Source organism: Mastigoproctus giganteus, chromosome 3, assembly GCF_048544385.1.
Source record: "Mastigoproctus giganteus isolate SK-2022 chromosome 3, ASM4854438v1, whole genome shotgun sequence".
NCBI lineage: Eukaryota > Metazoa > Arthropoda > Arachnida > Uropygi > Thelyphonidae > Mastigoproctus > Mastigoproctus giganteus.
In genome coordinates, this window is record NC_143577.1 from 142,533,397 (window position 1) to 142,554,850 (window position 21,454).

The 21,454-nt window shown below is 39.7% G+C and overlaps 1 protein-coding gene across 1 annotated transcript in view; it reads right to left on the reverse strand.

The window, feature by feature from the left end:
* Positions 1-21,454, reverse strand: part of Mgat1 (alpha-1,3-mannosyl-glycoprotein 2-beta-N-acetylglucosaminyltransferase) — a 305,503-nt gene that overhangs the window by 248,209 nt on the left and 35,840 nt on the right. The window contains exon 2 of the mRNA XM_090370685.1: positions 13,576-13,701. Coding sequence (XP_090226811.1) covers positions 13,576-13,671 — 96 coding nt within the window. The 5' untranslated portion in view covers positions 13,672-13,701. The remainder of the gene's footprint in view (positions 1-13,575; positions 13,702-21,454) is intronic.

The window sequence follows — 21,454 nt, forward strand, 5'->3', positions numbered from 1 at the left end:
GCTCCAATTTGTGCAACAGTCTTCCATGTGCAACAGTATCAAAGGCTTTTATAAGATCCAAATATATCCAGTTCCTTGTGACTCCATCATAGTAACCAATCAAATTAGCATTAGCAGAGGCGTATGATGCAAGAAAGCAAGCTTATGCAGCATCAGCCAAAAAAAAAAAAAAAAAACCCACTCCCATTTCACCCCTCTGTTCATTCGAAATACCTGTCCAGCTGAGCCTTAAATTTATTTAGGCAATCAACTTCCACAACAAGGGATGGAAGTCTGTTCCAAATTAGTCAGACAAGACTTCCCCTTAACAAACCCATGTATCGCTGTGTCCGAGCTATAAGTGAAGTCTTGTCTAGATGATCCCACAATGCTTCTTTAACCAGTGTCTCCATTAATTTCCCTCAAACAGAAGTTAAACTAACAGGTCTGTAATAAGCTGTCTCCTTTGATCCTACTTTGTGGATTGGGGTCACATTTGCACATCTCCAGTCCATGGGTACCTCCCCTGAGTTCAAAGAAGATCTCATAATTATGGCTAAGGGTTTGCTTACTTCCTTTGCTGCCTCCTTTAATATAACTGGATAGATCCCATCCATAATTATGGCTAAGGGTTTGCTTACTTCCTTTCTTCCTCCTTTAATATAACTGGATAGATCCCATCCACCCCAGGTGCCTTTCTTGTCTTTATCTTCAACAATTTCTCCTCCACTTTACTCTCAGTTATTACAAGATTCTCTAGTTTACTGCCAGAGTTGAATACACCTCAGGCATTCCCCTCGCTGAATAACTCCTCATGTGTGAATGTCAATGCAAAATATTCGTTTAGTTTGTTAGCTACCTGAGTAGGATCATCAACAGTTGACCCATCGATATCAAGTGGACCAATCTGATTCATCCCCTTCCTTCTGGAGTTTACATAAGTAAAGAACTCTTTGCTGCTTTTCTTTGCTTCCTTTGCCAAAGAATTCTCGTAATCTGAATTTCCTTGCCTAACCTCCTTTAACCTTTGTAACCTTTGTTACTTGGTTACAGACCAGCTTATGTCTATCATAGGCTTCCATGTCACCTGTTAATTTATATGTATCCCATGCATTTTCTTTTCTGCCACATGCCTCGTTAGTTCATCTGACATCCATTTAGGTAGGCCTAAACCTTGAACAATATTTCTTAGTTGGTATGAAAAGCCTAATTGCTTCTAAGAATTAATTCGTTGAATGCTTCCCACTTTGAGTTTGCTTTTGGTAATACCATCAGTTGTTCCCACCATATAGAATTTAATTACTGTCTCAGACAACCGTAGTCACCTTTACAAAAGCAAAAACCCTTCCCTTTACCCTTGATGGCAGTTACCTCTTTGAGTAAATCCCACTTCAGCACACTGTCAACTGCCACCTAGTGGTTCCTTTATCTGAAGATTCTCGACGCATGAAGAATCACTACTGATAATCAGATCAAGAGGATTACTCCCTCTAGATTCCACAAGAACTTGCTGCTGTAGAAAACAATCATCGAATAAATCCACAAAAGCCTTGCTAGTGTGTGAGTGACCAACCACAAATTCCAGTCAATATCCGGGAAATTAAAATCCCCCATTACAAGACACACTGATTTACAGGCCTACTATTTCTCTGCACAACTGCTCATCAGGCCTATAACACACACCTACTCTCATTTTTTTCCTTTATCAGTGCTTATGTCACATGAAACAGATTCAAAATTGCATTGTCCACCTACATCAATTGGATGCACTTCCTTACATTTTATGTGTTTCTTAACTAACTACCTTTTGGCATCTCTCATATTGTGTGATTATCTTCACAACTAGGTCGTTATGTCTGCAATACCAGGTACCTGCCAACCCACTGATGATAGGCCAATAGCCTTGAAACATGTCTGGGTGATGGTACTCACTGAGAATAAGTAACAATAGTCTTCTCTATTAGTGAAGTGTTACTTATTCGAGGTAGTGCAACATCATGGCAACTCGTCTTGAAGACAGAGCACAATATGAGAAAGAGGAAATGATGCCTACAACTACTTTGTAGTTTCTTAAGAGTTGTCTATGGTGTATCTACACTCCGATATTATATAGATATTAATTAACAACATAACCCCTCCTCCCTTCCTGTCCTGTCTATCCTTTCTGTACACAGGCCTTGAATGGGTTGAGCACGCTGAATTCTGATGGAATCCTTCCACTTGTTCAGATTACGAACCTAAGGTGGCATAAATTCAAATTAAGAAAAGACAGATGTAGATTAGATGTGCGGAAATTTGCCTTTAGCCAGTGGGTGGTTAATTGCTGGAACAAACTTCCATCTGTCGTTGTGGAAGTTAATAGGTTGAATAAATTTAAGGAGGAACTGGACAGGCATTTGGAGGGAATGGGGTGATTTTTTTTTTTTTTTTTTTTTGGCTGATGCTGCATAAGCTCATACACTTGCTTTCTTGCATCAAATGTCACTGCTACTACTACTACATTGTACTCCCCAAATTCCAGTTCTGCATTGCTCATGTCTGTGTGATACCATGTCTCTGATATCACAACAATATCTGCCTTTGATGTCTTGACTAGCACTTCAAGCTCATCGAATTTATTAACTATACTCCTAGCATTGGTGTACATGCAAATATACATGCACCTGTTTCTACTCTTAGTTACCCTCACACAGCCCATGTATTTACTTGTTCCACTATGACTTGTCCCAGCAGTCCTAGAAATTCCCATTTGCCTTGCTTTCAGGGCTGCTGCTCAATTGCATTTCAATAGAAGTAGTGCAAGAATCACTTTTACCTCTGCCAGCTACTACTGTTAATCTATTACTCTGTGTATCCCCCAAGCTAGCAGTTTTCCGACCAACCTAACTCTGCCTCGATAGCATTAGCAAATATTCTTGCACCCTTTCTATTTAAGTGTATCCCATTCCTGTTAACAAGCACAGACAATGCTGAGAAAAATTCTACCCCATTGAGCCTTGCACAATCTCTCCAGGGGCAAATTGATCAACAAGGCTCTCATCATATACTCCCTCCTATTGTGTCTGAGCAGAATTGAAGACACTTTCAAATACAACCCTAACTTACAGATTTTTTTCAGCATTGTCTTGTACTTGTTAAGTATTGGAATGAGCAGAAGCCTGGAAAACAAGATGCAGGATACTTCAGAGACTGCTGGGAGTCATTGCAGTACAAGTAAACACATGGGTTCTGTTAGGGTAGCTAAGAAAAAGAACAGGTGCATGTATACTTGTGTGTACACCAATGCTAGCAGTTTGGTAAATAAATTTGATGAATTTGAGGTATTACTCAAAGCATCAAAGGCAGATATTGTTGGGATATCAGAAATTTTTTTTTTTTTTTTTTTTTGTAGTTGTTGGCGCATCGGCTTCTGTGGCCATAATGCACCTCCCAAGGTTTTTGTAGTACTTTGATCCAAGCCCAAGGCAGGAATCGAACCCGCGACCTATGGGTTGCTAGGTAGGCACTTTACCCACCCAGCTAGACAGGTCGGCAGGGATATCAGAGACGTGGTGTCACACAGATATAAGGAATGCAGAACAGGAATTTGGGGAGTACAATGTCTACAGAAAGGATAGACAGGATAAGAAGGGAGGAGGGGTTATGCTATTAGTTAAGAAACACATAAAATCCAAGGAAGTGAAGCCAGTCGACATCGCTGGACAGTGCAGTGTGGAGTCAGTTTGGTGAGACATAAACATTGGGAGATCAAAATTGAGAGTAGGAGTGTGCTATAGGCCTAATGACTCTGATGAGTATAATAAGGAACTGTACAGGGAAATAGAGTGGGCCAGTAAATCAGAATCTTATAATGGGGGATTTTAATTTCCCAGATATTGACTGGAATTTGTGGGTTGGTCACTCACCCACTAGGCAAGGCTTTTGTGGATTTATAGGATGATTGTTTTCTACATCAACATGTTCGGGAGGCAACTAGAGGAAGTAATACTCTTGATTTGATTATCAGTAGTGATTCTTCATGCATTAAGAATCTGCAGATAGAGGAACCACTAGGTGGCAGTGATCACAGTGTGCTGAAGTGGGATTTACTCAAAGAGGTAACTACCATTAGGGGTAAAGGGAAGGGTTATTGCTTTCGTAAATGTGACTACGATGGTCTGACACAGTATTTAAATTCTATACAGTGGGACCAACTGATGATGTTACCAACAGCAAATTCAAAATGGGAAGCATTCAAAGAACTTATCTTGGAAGCTACTAGGCTTTACATACCAACTAAGAAATACTGTTCAAGGTTTAGGCCTAAGTGGATGTCAGATGAACTAATGGGACATATGGCAGAGAAGAAAAATGCATGGAATACATACAAATTAACACGTGACACAGAAGCCTATGATAGATACAAGTTGATATGTAACCAAGTTACAAAGGAGGTTAGGCAGGCGTAGGCAGATTACGAGAAATCTTTGCCAAGGGATGCAAAGAAAAACAGCAAAGAGTTCTTTACTTATGTAAACTCTAGAAGGAAGGGGATGAATCAGATTGGTCCACTTGGTATCGACGGTTCAACTGTTGATGATCCTGCTCAGGTAGCTAACAAACTGAATGAATATTTTGCATCGACATTCACACATGAGGAGTTATTCAGCGAGGGGAATGCCAGAGGTGTATTCAACTCTGGCAGTAAGCTAGATAATCTTGTAATAACTGAGAGTAAAGTGGAGGAGAAATTGTTGAAGATAAATACAAGAAAGGCACCTGGGGTGGATGGGATCTATCCAGTTATATTAAAGGAGGCAGCAAAGGAAGTAAGCAAACCCTTAGCCATAATCATGAGAGCTTGCTTGGACTCAGGGGAAGTACCCATGGACTGGAGATGTGCAAATGTGACCCCAATTCACAAAGGAGGATCAAACGGCTACAAAAGTAATTATAGACCTGTTAGTTTAGCTTCTGTTCCTGGAAAATTAATGGAGCCACTGGTTAAAGAAGCACTGCAGGATCATCTAGACAAGACTTCAGTTATAGCTCAGACAAAGCATGGTTTTGTTAAGGGGAAGTCGTGCCTGACCAATTTGATTGGATACTATGATGCAGTCACAAAAGAACTGGATGCAGGGAATAACTTTGATATTATATACTTGGATCTTAGAAAGGCTTTTGATACTGTTGCACATGGAAGACTGCTGCACAAATTGGAGCAGTGTGGCTTTGGAGGCAAATTGCTGCTATGGATAAAGGGGTGGTTGAGGGGGAGAAGCCAGAGAGTTGATTTGATAGTTGTTGGCGCATCGGCTTCTGTGGCCATATTGCACCTCCCAAGGTTTTTGCAGTACTTTGATCCAAGCCCGAGGCGGGAATCGAACCCACGACCTTTGGGTTGCCGGGCAGGTACTTTACCCACTCGGCTAGCCCGGTCGGCTGAAGCCAGAGAGTGGTAATCAATGGACACTGCTCATCGTGGACTAATGTTATTAGCGGGGTCCCTCATTGTCCATTATTGTATATATTTCTGTATTTCCAGGAACAGAAGTTAAACTAACAGGTCTATAATTACTTGTGTCGCCCTTTGATCCTCCTTTGTGAATTGGGGTCACATTTGCACATCTCCAGTCCATGGTGTATTGTCGATGATATATAGGAATTTTTCTAGCAGGGATAAGGAGGTGATTATTCCATTGTATAAGGCGATGGTCAGGCCACACCTAGAGTACTGTATACAGGTCTGGAGGCCTCATTACAAGAAGGATGTAGAGCTGCTGGAACGAGTACAGAGAAGGGCAACAAGATTAGTGAATGGAACAAAGGGGTGCTCTTACGAAGAAAGGTCTGGGGACTAGGCACCAGTGAGGTGATCTGATAGAGGTGTATAAAGCCTTGAATGGTTTGAGCATGCTCAATGCTGATGGGATTCTTCCTCTTGCTCAGAATAATCACCTGAGAGGGCATAAATTCAAATTGAGAAAAGACAGATGTAGAATAGACGTGAGGAAATTTGCCTTTAGCCAGCGGGTGGTTGGTTGGTGGAATCGACTTCCATCCCTTGTCGTGGAAGTTGATAGCCTAAATAAGTTTAAGGCTCAGCTGGACAGGTATTTCGAACGAACAGAGGGGTGAAGTGGAAGTGGGGTTTTTTTTTTTTTTTTTGGCTGATGCTGCATAAGCTTGCTTTCTTGCATCAAATGCCTCTACTAATGCTAATGTCTCGCAGGTCATTCCATTTTGCATTCTTGTAATGCCAAACAACATGAGGTTGGGAATAGGCATGAGATAAAGGTCCCATTGGAGAAGAGACAATCACCAAGTTGTGATCTGAAGTGCCTAAAGGACATCTCACCTCGACCGTTTACTTAGAAGGGTTGTTTGTGAGAAAAAGATCAAGCGTATTCTCTGTATGATTAGGGTTGTCCGGTATTCTTGTAGGTAAATGAACAATCTGTGTAAGGTCATTAGTAATTGCAAAAGTCTCAGCATCTAGGCCTGAGTCAGTGTGACTAGAAAACAGAAGCCAGCTGGAGTTGTGAACATTAAAATCACCAAGGAAAAAGCCAGCTGGAGTTGTGAACATTAAAATCACCAAGGAAAATTATCTCACTGTTAGGAAAGTTGGACTAGAGAAAGACAAGTTGCAAAGAGAGGAAGTCAAAGAGTTCCAAGTGATTAGTGGAGTTGGGAGAATGGCAGAGACAACAGATGATATTGATATAAATGATAAATGATATAAATTATATATCATGTATATCAATCATATATATCAATTATATATAAATTATATATTATATATTATATATCAATGATATAAATTATGATAAATGATATTGATATAAATTATAAATGATATTGATTATGGTATATCGGGCTTAATGTCCAAGCTTGCAGACGATACAAAGGTTGGCGGGGTTGTCAAGGACACTACTGACACTATGCTGCTGCAACAGGATCTGGAAAGGTTGAGCAGATGGGCTGAGAGGTGGCAAATGAAGTTTAACATTGATAAATGTAAAGTACTACACATGGGAAACAGCCACCCCAGAGCAACGTATCAACTCTGTGGTACTACACTGACAGTGGTAGAGAATGAAAGGGACTTGGGGGTGGTTGTGCTGGCAGATATGAAGTTCTCTGAGCAGTGCAGACGGGCTGCAAGAGTAGCTCATGGAGTATTGTCAATGATATACAGGAATTTTTCCAGCAGGGATAAGGAGGTGATTATTCCATTGTATAAGGCGATGGTCAGGCCACACCTAGAGTACTGTATACAGGTCTGGAGGCCTCATTACAAGAAGGATGTAGAGCTGCTGGAACGAGTACAGAGAAGGGCAACAAGATTAGTGAATGGAACAAAGGGGTGCTCTTACGAAGAAAGGCTTAAGTTTTGCAAATTACAGTGTCTGGAGACTAGGCACCAGCGAGGTGATCTGATAGAGGTGTATAAAGCCTTGAATGGTTTAAGCATGCTCAATGCTGATGGGATTCTTCCTCTAGCTCAGAAAAATCACCTGAGAGGGCATAAATTCAAATTGAGGAAAGACAGATGTAGGATAGACTCGCGGAAATTTGCCTTTAGCCAGCGGGTGGTTGGTTGGTGGAACAGACTTCCATCCCTTGTGGTGGAGGTTGATAGCCTAAATAAGTTTAAGGCTCAGCTGGACAGGTATTTTGAACGAACAGAGGGGTGAAGTGGAAGTGGGGGGTTTTTTTTTTTTTTGGCTGATGCTGCATAAGCTTGCTTTCTTGCATCAAATGCCTCTACTAATGCTAATGCTAATAATGAATTTGACACAATGAGGCAGAGATATTTTAAGCCAGAGAAGATCGAAGAGAGGAGATTCCAAATTGCCAAGTCTCTGACAGGGAATATCAGAACGGACATATGCACAAGTACCACCTTTGAGGCAAAAGGAATCATACAGCAAATAATCTGGGCATCTGAGATGAGTAGTAGTTGAATCAACCGATAACTGACATTCTGTTAGAAAAAGTACATGGGGTTTGGCAGACTGCAAGTGGAAATGGACATTGTTAAGATTAGAATTGAGACCACGTATATTTGTGAAATTAATTAGGAAGTGCTTGGGAGGTTTAGATCTTTTCGCAGATAAGCTTGCTGTATTAGTTTGACAATTCGTGGTGTATTCAATAATAAGAAAAAGAGGGTGGGACATGCTGTATGAAGTAATGAAATTTTTGGATATGGCGCACACATGGTAAGAATATACCCAGATCCTTGACATAACATGGCCTCGACAATACTCCCTGCATACCCACTACTCGGACTCCCTCCAGTCACTATCTGGCAGAGTAGAGGTAGCAAGATTATACACTAGCTGATCCGGAAGCCTCCTAGAGAGTTACCAATACGTTCGGTCCGGTGTACTAACTAGCTGTCGGCATGCAAACACCGTTTTAGAACTGTACCCTCGAAATGTAAGGAATATTGGATCTCGCCACGATGTTCATGATAACCTCAAAAGTCATCAATCATACTGCACGATGGAAGAGATAGGGAAGGGTTGAACGGAACTTAGCTCTAGAGACTAAACATGGGTTCCATCACTTCAAGCCTCCAATAAGCAAAGTGGTGGTATTGCACCGGTTGATGAGAGTCATCTACCACCTAGTACTGCCTGGTAACATAGAGGGGCGGCATTCCTCCATGTGATGTGGGCGCCACACCTCGACCCCTGCTTACTTTGGTTCACACCTGGGTGGTCACCCACCATGTACTTGTGCATGGAGGTTATACCCAGGATTACTAACAGTCCCACCATCGTGAAGGTGCAAGCAGAGGATTTGGCTGTTACAGACCGTCCGGACTTCGTCGAAATTAGGTCCACTTGACTTGAGTGTCACCCTAATATCAGTTCCATCAGCGTTTTGGACTCCCGCCAAGAGCGAAATGTGTTGTCATCTATTCATCTGTTGTTACTGGCAATCTCTTAGATATGCCAGACAGCTTGTCTGGCATATCTGAGAGAATGTCAGTGACAACCTCTAGGACCGAATACCTAATTACCGAATACCAAGTTAACGAATATCTAATTGCATGATTACTGGTATGTTAAATGTTCTAATGGTAATGTCATTATTTCCTGAACCTATGAGTATAATTATTGAAATTACATTAATTTATAGCTAGATGTGGGCCACGAAAAAAAAAAAAAAAAAAAAAATCTGTAAACACCGGTCTGTGCTTGAAAAAGTTTGGGAAATTCTGCCCTAGAGTGAAAACCAGTGTGTATAGGAAACCCATGTGGCAGGGCCAATACACACATTACAATATGGCACAAACCAACCATCACAAGAATAGTGTTGTTAGGGCATTACTGGATAGGTCTGGGTCCTATTGCTGCACCTCCAAGGATAGAAAGAAGAAATTAAGCTTGTCGCAGCAGATTTCAGAAAAAGCAGCTACCTCTGGGGGGTAGCTGCTTTTTCTGAGATCTGCTGCAACTGCTTTCACCCATTGCAACCGCATACATTCCTTACTATCCGGGCTTAACTGAGTGTATAACTTGGGTGTTGTGCAATTGCCAGACATGCTGTGTGCAGCTACCAGGGTGGAGGATGCACACAGTAGTATCAAGGTTAAGGACCCCATACCTATGGAATGTGTGGGGTCGTATACAAGATAAAATGCCCAGATTGTGGGGAATTTTATGTTGGTGAAACAAAGCATCAGTTAAAGATCGTATGGGGGAGCATATCAGTGTGATAAAGACAGCAAATTATGGGAGGTCTGCTGTGGAGGACCATTTTTGGGAGGAGAACCATAAAATGTTTCCTGACAAAGCTGTTATCATCGACTGGTCACACAAAATTTGGGCCTGCAAGTGGCTTGGGAGCTTACGAATTTGCTCCTCTGAGCGTAATGCTATTAATAGAGACAAGGAATCTGCATTCATCCCCTTTTTCGAAGTTGTGATTCTTGGATGGGATGAACGGTTCCACCTGGCATGCCCCTGAGCCAGTTCCAGTATGCATACTGAGTACTGGCCATGGACCTGTGTAAACACGAGCTGTGAATCGTGAGCCTGCTGATATTTAAGAATGTATTGTACATTAAGCTTTACTGTTTATAAAGCAGGCGGACGCCTCTGAAAGGTTTGGTGTTTTTATCTGAAAGGAACGCTTTTATCCTGTTATCTGCTTTGTCTTATTTTGTTGTATATATTTTATTAGTTTTATCCAGCTTAATTATACTATTCATTTTACTTATTTTATCTTATCTTATTATTAACAATGCCAATTTATTTTCTCAATAAAAGTATATAATGGTTGGTTTAGCATCGTTGCAGTCATTGTAAACATGAACATTCCCAACCCCAGAGGCCTATTTGAAGAAAAAGATCCTCTTCCCTTGCTCTGTTGCATTTACAGCCTCAGAAAATGTTGTCCATATGTAGTAAGTTTTGAATGCCCAGATAACTTCCTGATCCATTGGTTGAATCAAACTCATTGTATCTGGAGGGAAGTATACCACCTTTATGTCGTGCAGATCATCTAGATATTTAGGATCACCAGGAGCATTGTCAAGGAGCATTAATATCTTAAAAGGCACTGACATTTGTAATCAATATTTTTCAACTTCAGGGACGAACACATTTAGAAGCCATCCTTCAAACATGGTTACTGTCACCCAGATCTTTGAGTTAGCCGTGAAGTGTACAGGAAGCGATTTCTTGTCATGCCCTTAAAGGGCATATGTCAATATGCCCTTTAAGGGCATATTCTGAGCCATAAACCACTAAAGGTTTAAGTTTATAACCCGCTATGTTACACCCACTAAGAGTGTTACCCTGTCTTTGGCAGCTTTAAACCCAGACATCGAATTTTCTTCAATAGAAATATAAGTCCTACTAGGCATTTTTTTCCCCCAAGAAAGGCTAGCCTCATCCACATTAAATTAAATATTTTTTGCGGCAAATAACCACCACTTCTTATAATCCCATCCAAACTGTCCTTGAATTTTTTGGCACCCTCATCACTTGCTGCTTCACTACTTATGGCAACGTTATGATACCGACTTCTATTACAGAAGCTATAAAACTAACCTTGACTCACAACAAAGGTGGTTTCAGTATAATCATTCTTCTTCTTAAGATCCTCAAAAATGGCACAAGCCTTTGCTTTGATGAGGTTAAGGCTTAAGGGGAAGTGTTTTAGGATCTGGTCTTCCAAAAAATTAAAAAGCTACAATAAGTAACTTTTTAATCTCACCTATTAGTCCCATCTAGCCTTGGTTATTATAGTTGACTTCATTGGTGCTAATCCCGTCACTACTTCATGTATTCTGTCTTTGTCCTTTATTATTGTGTTCACTGTTGACAATGACCAATCTAAATTCTGTGAGATACTTGTTAATGTTTGACCATCTTCATACATCCTTATTATTTTAATTTTCTGATCCAAATCAATCACTCTCCTTTTCTGAGTAGATTTGCTAGTACCACTGTCACCGATTCTCTCAGGCGGTACACCATGATAATGGTCAAAGTGAAATTTTCTGTAACCTCCACAAGGTTAAGTTACAATTACAAGAGATGCTGTCACACCTTATGATGTGCAAATGAAGCATGCACTACACAATGATAGTTTGACGTGAAGTCGTTGAAAATGGTAGGACAACATGAATTTCAACTTCACCGCAATAACCTGACATGTAACAAATATTACATACAAAATGCAAACAAAAGCTCCCACTTTACTCTCAAACAAAACTGAACTGATGCTACAATATAGAAAGGAAGGAAAAGAAGGAAAAGACTAGACTGTATTTCTCTGAAGAAATAGGCAATGGGGGACAGTCTACGTAGCTTGAACATTGTGGGTGGTTTCTCTGAAGTACTTTGACGTAGTTCACCTGTCTCAAGCACATGTTGTTGAATATTTTTTCAGACTTTTTAAAACAGAAAATGAAATGTTAACTCTAGTTATTTACCTATATTCCAGTTACACTGCAGGTTATTATCTAACATAGTTTGTATAGGAATGAAAATAAAAACTTATACTTACTGTTCCTTCATTTGATTTCTCTTAAAAATTATACAGAAAGTATCTTTACGATTTTATCAAAACATTTAAGGATGTCCAAAGCTATGTAACTTGGGCTTACATAAGTTGGGGACTAACTGTACTTATTTAAAATATTCTTAGGGACCTTCAACAAACCTTATGTAAATAAGAAAGTCAATAGGATTTGTGTAGAGAAGGACAGCTATACAAATCCTATTTCACAGTTGCCTATTGTAATAACATATAAAACCTTCTTGAATAAAGTACAAGTTTCTAATACCTGAGGTATGTTGTCTGATAATTGAATGCACCCAAAATGTTAACACAATGGGTGATATTACTTAAAAATAAAAAAAATAAACTGCAGCCATTATCAACCCACTGCTGGATGGAAGCCTCCTCAACAACTCATGCTGAGGGAAATGGACCATAATCTGCCACGTTGGTCCAGTGCGGGTTGGCAGATAGACCGTATTTAGCAGTCAGTCTACTCAAAGAGCGTGTGCTACTGCACACCTGCTCCTGACCACTCGGCTACTGAGGCCTTATTTAACTTATTATAAACTCCATGAAAAGTAACTGATATGGACCTGATAAAAATATTTTTTTTTATCTTCCTAGCCTAAACCTACTCAAAAAACAAACCTTTTTTAAATTTATTTTGATATTTAAGATTAATATCCTACCAAAAGTCCTCTTAAGATTTCTGCTATATAAAGGCATTAATACATATTCAGGGGAGGGGGGGGAGAGAGAGAGAAAATCACTGTTAAAGGAACGTGTTCAGTTACTCAAGAAGTTTCTTCCTGTTAATATTCATAGTTAGAGGCTGTAAAAGACACTCTCACCCCTTCCAAGTCAGCAAAAAGGCACAGCCCACTGGGTAACAAATGTTCAAAAACGATAGATCTGACACCAACTGTAAGTGAGAACAGCTGGTATGTGAAACGGCAACTTTTCCTTCCTTTCCTGCCTGTGACCATAGCGTGTGAAATGGGAATAATCTCATCATGCATATGTACTAAGATAAATGTAACCTGAACGGTAAATCTTTCCATATTTTATGTTTTTCATATTTTTTTTCTCATTTGTATTTTAGTTTAAATATTAACAATTACATAATAAAGCGATATAGTAAAACTGATATTAATTACAAATGAATCTGGTGATAGAATATACACTAAAAGAGAGTACATAACTCACAATTAACTGAAAATTAAAAGATTAAGAAGAAATAAAATAAAGAACCAGAATGTTCATATTGTGTCCATCAGAGAGTCGCCATGGGAAGTGACCCACAGAATTCTGTAAGAGTTGCCTATATTCAAGATAGAAGCCTAAGTTAGGATATCATACAAGCAAACTGTAGACACCCCATAAAAGGAAAATAATGAAATAAAGAAAAGAAAGATAAGAAAACCACAGGCATGAGATGTAGTCAACTGTTTACTGGTGCCCTATATGACTATGACAGAGCAAAGTTTGGGAAATAAACTTCAAAAGACATAAAAAAAAGATAGAAAACTGAACAAAACTACTCATTATCAAGAACTGTAAACAATATTTAAAAATTCTGTTTACCTTTCCTTGTGGTCGCTGGAGAAAGAGGTGATAGGTGACTGCTGCCCATGAAAATAAGGCTAGTGAAACAATTAGAAAGAAAGTCCTCCTACGCATTGCCAGGTGCCTCCTTCAAGTCATTCATATCTATGAAACAAATAATAGTTTATTAAATTTATAAAGAATATTAATAATCCAATGGTGATTGTACACAATAAAAGCTGATGTTGACAACTTACAATGTGGTAAAGGCATAAAAAAAAAGATACCCCCTCTCAAAAGTCTTATGATCTGATTTTGCTGATCTGAAGTCCACAAGATCTGACATTGACTAGATTTGCCCGAAGTATATTTTGTCCACCATAATTTGTGACATTTCAGATTCTTGGTACTAAATTCTAAAATAAAAAAAATATAGTACAAAGTGCTAACTCTCAAATGCTTCACTTTATATCTTTACTGCCACTGAGATGACGCAGAAGACAGCAATAATGTTCATCAGAGCATCAAGGTTAATGGTGTCACAAAAGGAGGGTGATAAAAAGTTTAGCATTAGCAGAGTCATATGATGCACAAGAAAGCAAGCTTATGCAGCATCATCCAAAAAAAAAAAAAAAAAACTCCACTTCCATTTCACCCCTCTGTTCATTCGAAATACCTGTCCAGATGAGCCTTAAATTTATTTAGGCTATCAACTTCCACAACAAGGGATGGAAGTCTGTTCCACCAACCTATTGGTGGAACAGACCCGCTGGCTAAAGGCAAATTTCCACACATCTATCCTATATCTGTCTTTCCTCAATCTGAATTAATGCCTTCTCAGGTGATTATTCTGAGCAAGAGGAAGAATCCCATCAGCATTGAGCATGCTCAAACCATTCAAGACTTTATACACATATATCAGATCACAACGCCGGTGCCTAGTCTCCAGTGTAATTTGCAAAACTTAAACCTTTCTTCGTAAGAGCAAACCTTTGTTCCATTCACTAATCTTGTTGCCTTCTCTGTACTTGTTCCAGAAGCTCTACATCCTTCTTGAAATGAGACCTCCAGACCTGTATACAGTACTTAAGGTGTGGCCTGACCATTGCCTTATACGAGGGAATAATCATCTCCTTATCCGTGCTAGAAAAATTCCTGTATATCATTGACAAGATACCATGAGTTACCCTTGAAGCCCATCTGCACTGCTCAGAGAACTTCATATCTGCCTGCATAATTACCCCCCCAGGTCCTTTTCATTCTCTACCACTGTCAGTGTACTACCACAGAGTTGATACGTAGCTCTGGGGTTGCTGTTTCCCCATATGTAGTACTTTACATTTGTCAATGTTAAACTTCATTTGCCACCTCTCAGCCCATCTGCTCAACCTTTCCAGATCCTGTTGCAGCAGCATAATGTCAGTAGTGTCCTTGACAACCCTGCCTACCTTTGTATCGTCTGCAAACTTCAACATTAAGCTTGATATACCCTCATCAATATCATTTATGAATACAGAAAACAATAATGGACCCAACACTGAAACCCTGAGGGACTCCACTGATAACATTAGTCCACGATGAGCAGTGTCCATTGATTACCACTCTGTCTTCTCCCCCTCAACCATTCCTTTATCCATAGCAGCAATTTGCCTCCAATGCCACACTGCTCCAATTTGTGCAACAGTATCAAAAGTTTTAACATAGTTTGACCACTCCATAACGAATCTCTCTCTCTCTCTCTCTCTCTCTCTCTATTATAATTTTCCTAACAGACCTTTGAATTTCAACTAAATTTACATGATATTTTACCTCCATGAAATTATACCTCTATATAACAAAGTTTTTTGTTGGCGCCTTATTTCAGATTTTCTGATTATTACAGGAATATGTTACATATAACCGAATTAAGGCAGCATTGCACAACTTTTCGTTAAGACTGAGGCTACACTAATGTTTCAAAATTCAAATAGTGCATCTCAGACAATGCTCTTTCCTAGGTATGAGACTAATATAAAACTCAGCAAAATCTTGGCTTTTGAAATTCTCAAACAGCCTAATGAGGACTTAGTAAGCAGCATTTAGCAATACAGTAAAGTTTTGATCAGTTTCCTCTTTTGTCACTGAGGATACCTTAATGTTGTATGTACCACAGTTAAAAATGTAACATCACAGCACTCCTAAAGTGTGATTGCATCTTAATGTTTTGCACAATCTCTCTTACAGATACTTGCAGAAGGTTAGAGAGTGAGAATAGCAGGTGGCTGTGATTAGTGCCACTATACAATTGACATTAGTGGAAAAAATGTTCCAACAGATTATTTCTCACATTGTGCCACACACTGAAACAAGCAGCATACAGTTTGGGTGACAGATGCCAATCACCATGAGCACAGGAACATAAACAAGTGGAAAAGTGTGAGAGTGCAGAAGCATATGCACATGGATTGTGGTTCAAGCCCATGCAAATGCTAAATCCAGGCAACACTTGTATTCATTGTGAAAATGATTAATTATAAATCCATCTGATCTAGGGGTTGTGGCAGAGTACACAAACAGAACCCCCCCCTCATTAACATAAGCTGTTTAAAGGTAGATATTATATGACTTAGCTGCTAGGACACACATACCAAGATCTGTTTATTCTTTTGTGTTAAAAGAAACTGCCAATTTGTCCCATAGTTGCTCTGCAGTAACAACACAAGAACACGCTGACAAGAAAATGTCTTGAGTGTCAGCAACAAAACAAATTGGATCAACCAGAATTTAAAGGTAGTTCATACTGGCTACATTGATTTCAAAATAAACATGGGATTTTACTGAAATCAATTTATGTGAGCTTTCGAAAGAAAATGTTCTGAATCGGTTTTCAAGAGACAACCGATTCAGAAAATTAACATTTTTAAACTTGTTGAAACAACTCATTTTTATGAATGCCTGCCCATAATTAAAGTTTTGAGGAAAATTGCAGCAAAGAAGAAGGCACCATCATGACTCAGACAAAGGCTGCAATTCCTATAAAATGTATTGGATCAAATTTTTCATTTCATAAATGTCAAACTTTTTTTTGAGAACAGAACAGCCAAGAATGACAACAGATATGAGAACAGAACAGCCAGGAATGACAACAGATATGAGAACAGAGAAAAAACAAAAAAAAAAAAAAAAAAAAACCAAAATTACAGATTTCATTAAAGCCCAGCAATGCTGTGTTTGTTAGTTATTTGGTTTTTAGGAGCATTAGCAACTAAGGCCATATTGCTCCGGGATATGCGGTGGTCATTCCCTGACCTTTCCTCATCCTCCGTATTTGGTGGTGACGGGCTCGAACCTCAGTCTAATCAAGAAGCGTGTGCTACGCACTGCTGCTCCTTCCCAACTGGTTACGGAGGTGCCGCAATGCTGTGTTCTGGTTCTGGTGTGTATATCATGAATGCATTTTATCTATAGTCTGTATTTGGATACACAAACTAATGGATTAATAGCAGCTGCTGGCAGAGGCATAAGTAATCCTTGTACTGCTTCAACTGGAAAGAGCAACAGACAGGAAGGCAAGGTGTTGGGGATTTCCATGAAACAAGAAAATACATGCACTGAGTTTGGGTAATTAAGAAGAAAAACAGGTGCATATATATTTCAGTGAACACTAAATGCTAGGAGCTTGGTAAATAAATTTGATTAAACTGAAGTACTGGTTTTTTAAGTCATCAAATGTACACTGTAGGGATACACGACATCAGTCAGGCATAATGGGTGCAGAAAGGGCAGACTGGACATGAGGAGGAAGGTTTGTGCTCTTAGTAAAGAAGCACAAAATCTATGGCAGTGCATCTATTCAACAGTGAGAGAGAAAAAGCAATACCCTTGATCTGATAATCAGCAGCAATTCTACATGTATTGGGTGGCAATGACAGTGTATAAATGTGAGATTCACTAAAATATGAAACTAAAATTGAGGGTAAAGGGAAAGGCTTTTGTAAAGGAGACTAAAAAGTGGTCTCAGACAATTTTTAAATTATGTTTTGGGAATAACTGATGTTACTAACAGCAAATTCTAAGTCGGAAGCATTGAAGGACATAACTGTAGAGGCTACTAAACTGTTCATACCAATTAAGAGATATTGTTCAAGGCGAATGCATGTCAAATGTACTGATGAGCCATGTGACAGAGAAGAATGCATGGGATTCATATAAATTATCAGGTTATATAGAAGTCTACAGTACATATAAAATATGTCTGCAATCATGTCAAAGGAGATTAGGCAAGCTAAAGCAGATTAAAAAAAAAAATTCTATGGCAAAGAACACAAAACACTTCTTCAATAATACAAACATCAGATGGAAGGGGCTGAACTCCACTTCTCTGCTATACAACTGAATAGATGTTTTGCAACTACATTCACACGTGACTGTTATTGTTATTATTTGATTTTTTAAGAGCATTACAACCAAGACCATATTGCTCGGGGGATATGTGGTGGTCATTCCCTGACCTTTCCGCATCCTCCGTATTTGGTGGTCACGGGTTCAAACACCGGTCTAATCAAGAAGCGTGTGCTACACACTGCTGCTCCTGCCCACCTGGCTATGGAGGCGCCATTCACACTTGAGGAATATTTTTGGGATACCAGAAGTGTATTAAATTCTTATAGGGTGATAAATGATTTTATGATAACTTAGAGGAAAGTGGAATAAATATTTTTGAAGATCAGCATAAAAAAGCACCTGTGACAGATGGGATGTATTCAATTATATTAAGGAAGGCAGCAAAACTTTAGATATAATTATGAGAACATCGGACTTCAGGGAGTGTAAAGGTCCCTATGACTGGAGATGTGCAATTGTATCCCAATTCAAAAAGGAATATCAAAGGGTGTGAGTAATTACAAACCTGTTGGTATTCTTTCTGTTCCAGGGAAAATAATGGAGTCACTAGTTTAAGAAGTAATGCTGGACCACCTAGAGGGGAATGAGTCACAGCATGGGAATAACTGATTTGTTAAGGAGCAGTTGTTTGTTGTTTGGTTTTTAGGAGCATTAGCAACTAAGGCCACATTGCCCCGGGATATGCGGCGGTCATTCCCTGACCTTTCCGCATCCTCCGTATTTGGTGGTGATGGGCTCGAACCCCGGTCTAATCAAGAAGCATGTGCTACGCACTGCTGCTCCTTCCCACCTGGCTACGGAGGCACCCAAAGGAGCAGTTTTATCTCAACAATATGAATAGTTACTATGACAGTTACAAAGGAAACAGAATCAAAAAAATAATGTTTCCATCATATACTTAGATTTCAGAAATACTTTTACTACTGTTGCACATAAAAGACTGCTATTCAAATTGAAGCAGTGTGGTATTATGGACTATTACTGCTACGGATAAAGGGATGGTTGATTGGAAGAAGACAATAAGTGGTTATCAATGGCCACTGCTTTTCCTGGACTAATGTTATTAGTGGAGTCTCAGTGGGTTGAGTGCTGAGCCGGTTGTTATTTTCAATATTTATTAAAGGTCCTGATGAAGGATATGAGGCTTAATGTCTAAATTTGAAGATCATACAGAGGTTGGCAGGGTAGTTAATGACAGTAAGAGTGGCTGTGAGGTTTAACATTGACAAATGCAAAATAGTGCTTCATATGGGTACCAGCAATCCCAGATTAACATACCAACTGATTCTCCAAAACTTGCAGGCTCATGTGTGTGTGTGGACATGTGTTTTTGTAAGGGATGGCTCCTAGAATGTTAGTTCAACTCTGCCTCGTATCTCTGTGAAGAACAGTATCACTACAAATGGGCCAGATGTGTGTGTGACGGAGGTTTGTGTGTATTATGTGTGTGTTCTGTTGTTATGTTCTGGCCTCTTGGCTACCCAGAAGCATCAGTCACCTGGACAGATGATTCTGGGTACTTGTCCACACCACGGGAAGGTGGGCCAGTCCCAGCAAAACACGTAGTCTCAATAAGACTCTGACCCACCTGATGTTGCCAAAAGGTGGGCCAGATTCCTCTATGGGCCCACTCCAGAGGGAAAAAAAAAAGAAAAAAAAAAGTGATATCACTGTAGAACACAAAATAACAAAACAAAAAATAATAAATAGAAAAATATACAAATAAATAAAAATACAAAATAAAATTTAAAAAAAATAATAAAATAAAATAAATAAATATTAATAAAATAAAATAAATAAATATTAATAAAAAAAAATAAAATAAAAATTAAAAATAAATAAATAAAATTTAAAAAATAAAACCATGTGACAGCCACACTGACTGTAGAACCAAAGAGAAAAGAAGAGATTGGAAGAAATAAAAATTAAAAAAAAAAATAATAATAAAAAAAAATGTTATAGTGGTTTCCATCCTACACGCAGGCCACAGAACAAGCTCCAAAGCCCATGTAGCAGGATGGGAAAAGAAAAAAAAAAAAAAAAAAAAAAAAAGGAGATAGTGTTTTCCATTCTGCACACAGGCCACAGAAACAAGGTCCACAGCCCATGTAGCAGGGGGGGGGGAAGGAAGTTGTTGTTATTTGGTTTTTAGGAGCATTAGCAACTAAGGCCATATTGCTCCGGGATATGCGGTGGTCATTCCCTGACCTTTCCGCATCCTCCATATTTGGTGGTGACGGGCTCGAACTCCGGTTTAATCAAGAAGCGTGTGCTACGCACTGCTGCTCCTGCCCACCTGGCTACGGAGGCGCCTGGGGGAAGGAAGAATACATGGCCAGTTTCAGTTCACTGCTGGGTCATCGATGTTGGCCACTGGGGGCCTGTTAATCCTTCATCTGCACTTAACTTAAAGACTTCAGCTGAGTAGGTTTGCAGTGCAGGGAGGTTGATAGGGTTCTGTAGGAAGAGCTCTAGATGCTCGCCAGAGATCTGTGTACAGCTGACAAGGTTACGTCTCAGATCCGTGTATGTAATGCACTTGAATAGCATGTGCCACCAGTTCTCTTTGGCTCCACAATTGCAGAGATCTGTTGGATGGAGACCCAGCTGGTGTAGTTCTTCATTCGTGGATCCGTGTTCGGTAATTAGGTATGACGTTTCTAGTGAAGGGGTAAACCAAGACTGTACAGATTTAGTAGCAGCGTAGGTTACATCAGGTAGGAATCTTCTTGTGACAATGCCCAGTGTTGAGTTATCCCATCAAGTTTGCCAAATGTTGAAGAGCTCGTTTTAGCAATGGTTTATCTCAGCCTTGGGGTCAGCATCCAGGTTAACTCTAAATGTCGAGGATCCTTGTTGGGATATTTCTTGTAATTCGGAAGATGACATATAGATCAAGCGGGAGTTCTCCCGCGATGACCTGAATAGAGACTGTTCTACACACTCTGCAGATTGCCATTAACATTGACCTCTGGATGGTTCCAAGCTTGTCTCGCATCTTTACAAGAGTTATCCGATGGAACCAGGCTCCGGCTGCATAGGTCACAACTGGTAAAAATACTGCTTTGTAATACAACCGCAGGGACTTTTTGGAGAGTTCCCAAGCATTTTTAGAGATGTGTATGATGGTTCCTGAGAATCTCTTAACTTTGTTTCTTAGATGAACAAGATGTGGGAGAAAGCTGAGTTTGTGGTCAATAATCACCCCAAGTACCTTGGTTTCGGTGACAATTGGCAGTTGAGCATTAAATATCTTTACCTGCGGTGGGCGCCTGAGATCCAGTCTATTCTTGAATAGCATTGTTTTAGTTTTTGTTGGGTTGATGTGCAACTTATTAAGTGTGGCCCAAGTTGAGAGATCGTCGAGGACCTGGTTTGCATTTTCTTGGATGGCCTTCCGTGAATGCTGTGACACCACCACTGGGAGATCATCAGTGAAGGCCACAATTTTCGCATTCTTGAAGGTGCGGGAGAGCCAGTCTTGGAGGATTATATTCCAAGTGAGGGGACCCTTAGGGACAATCTCGATTTACTG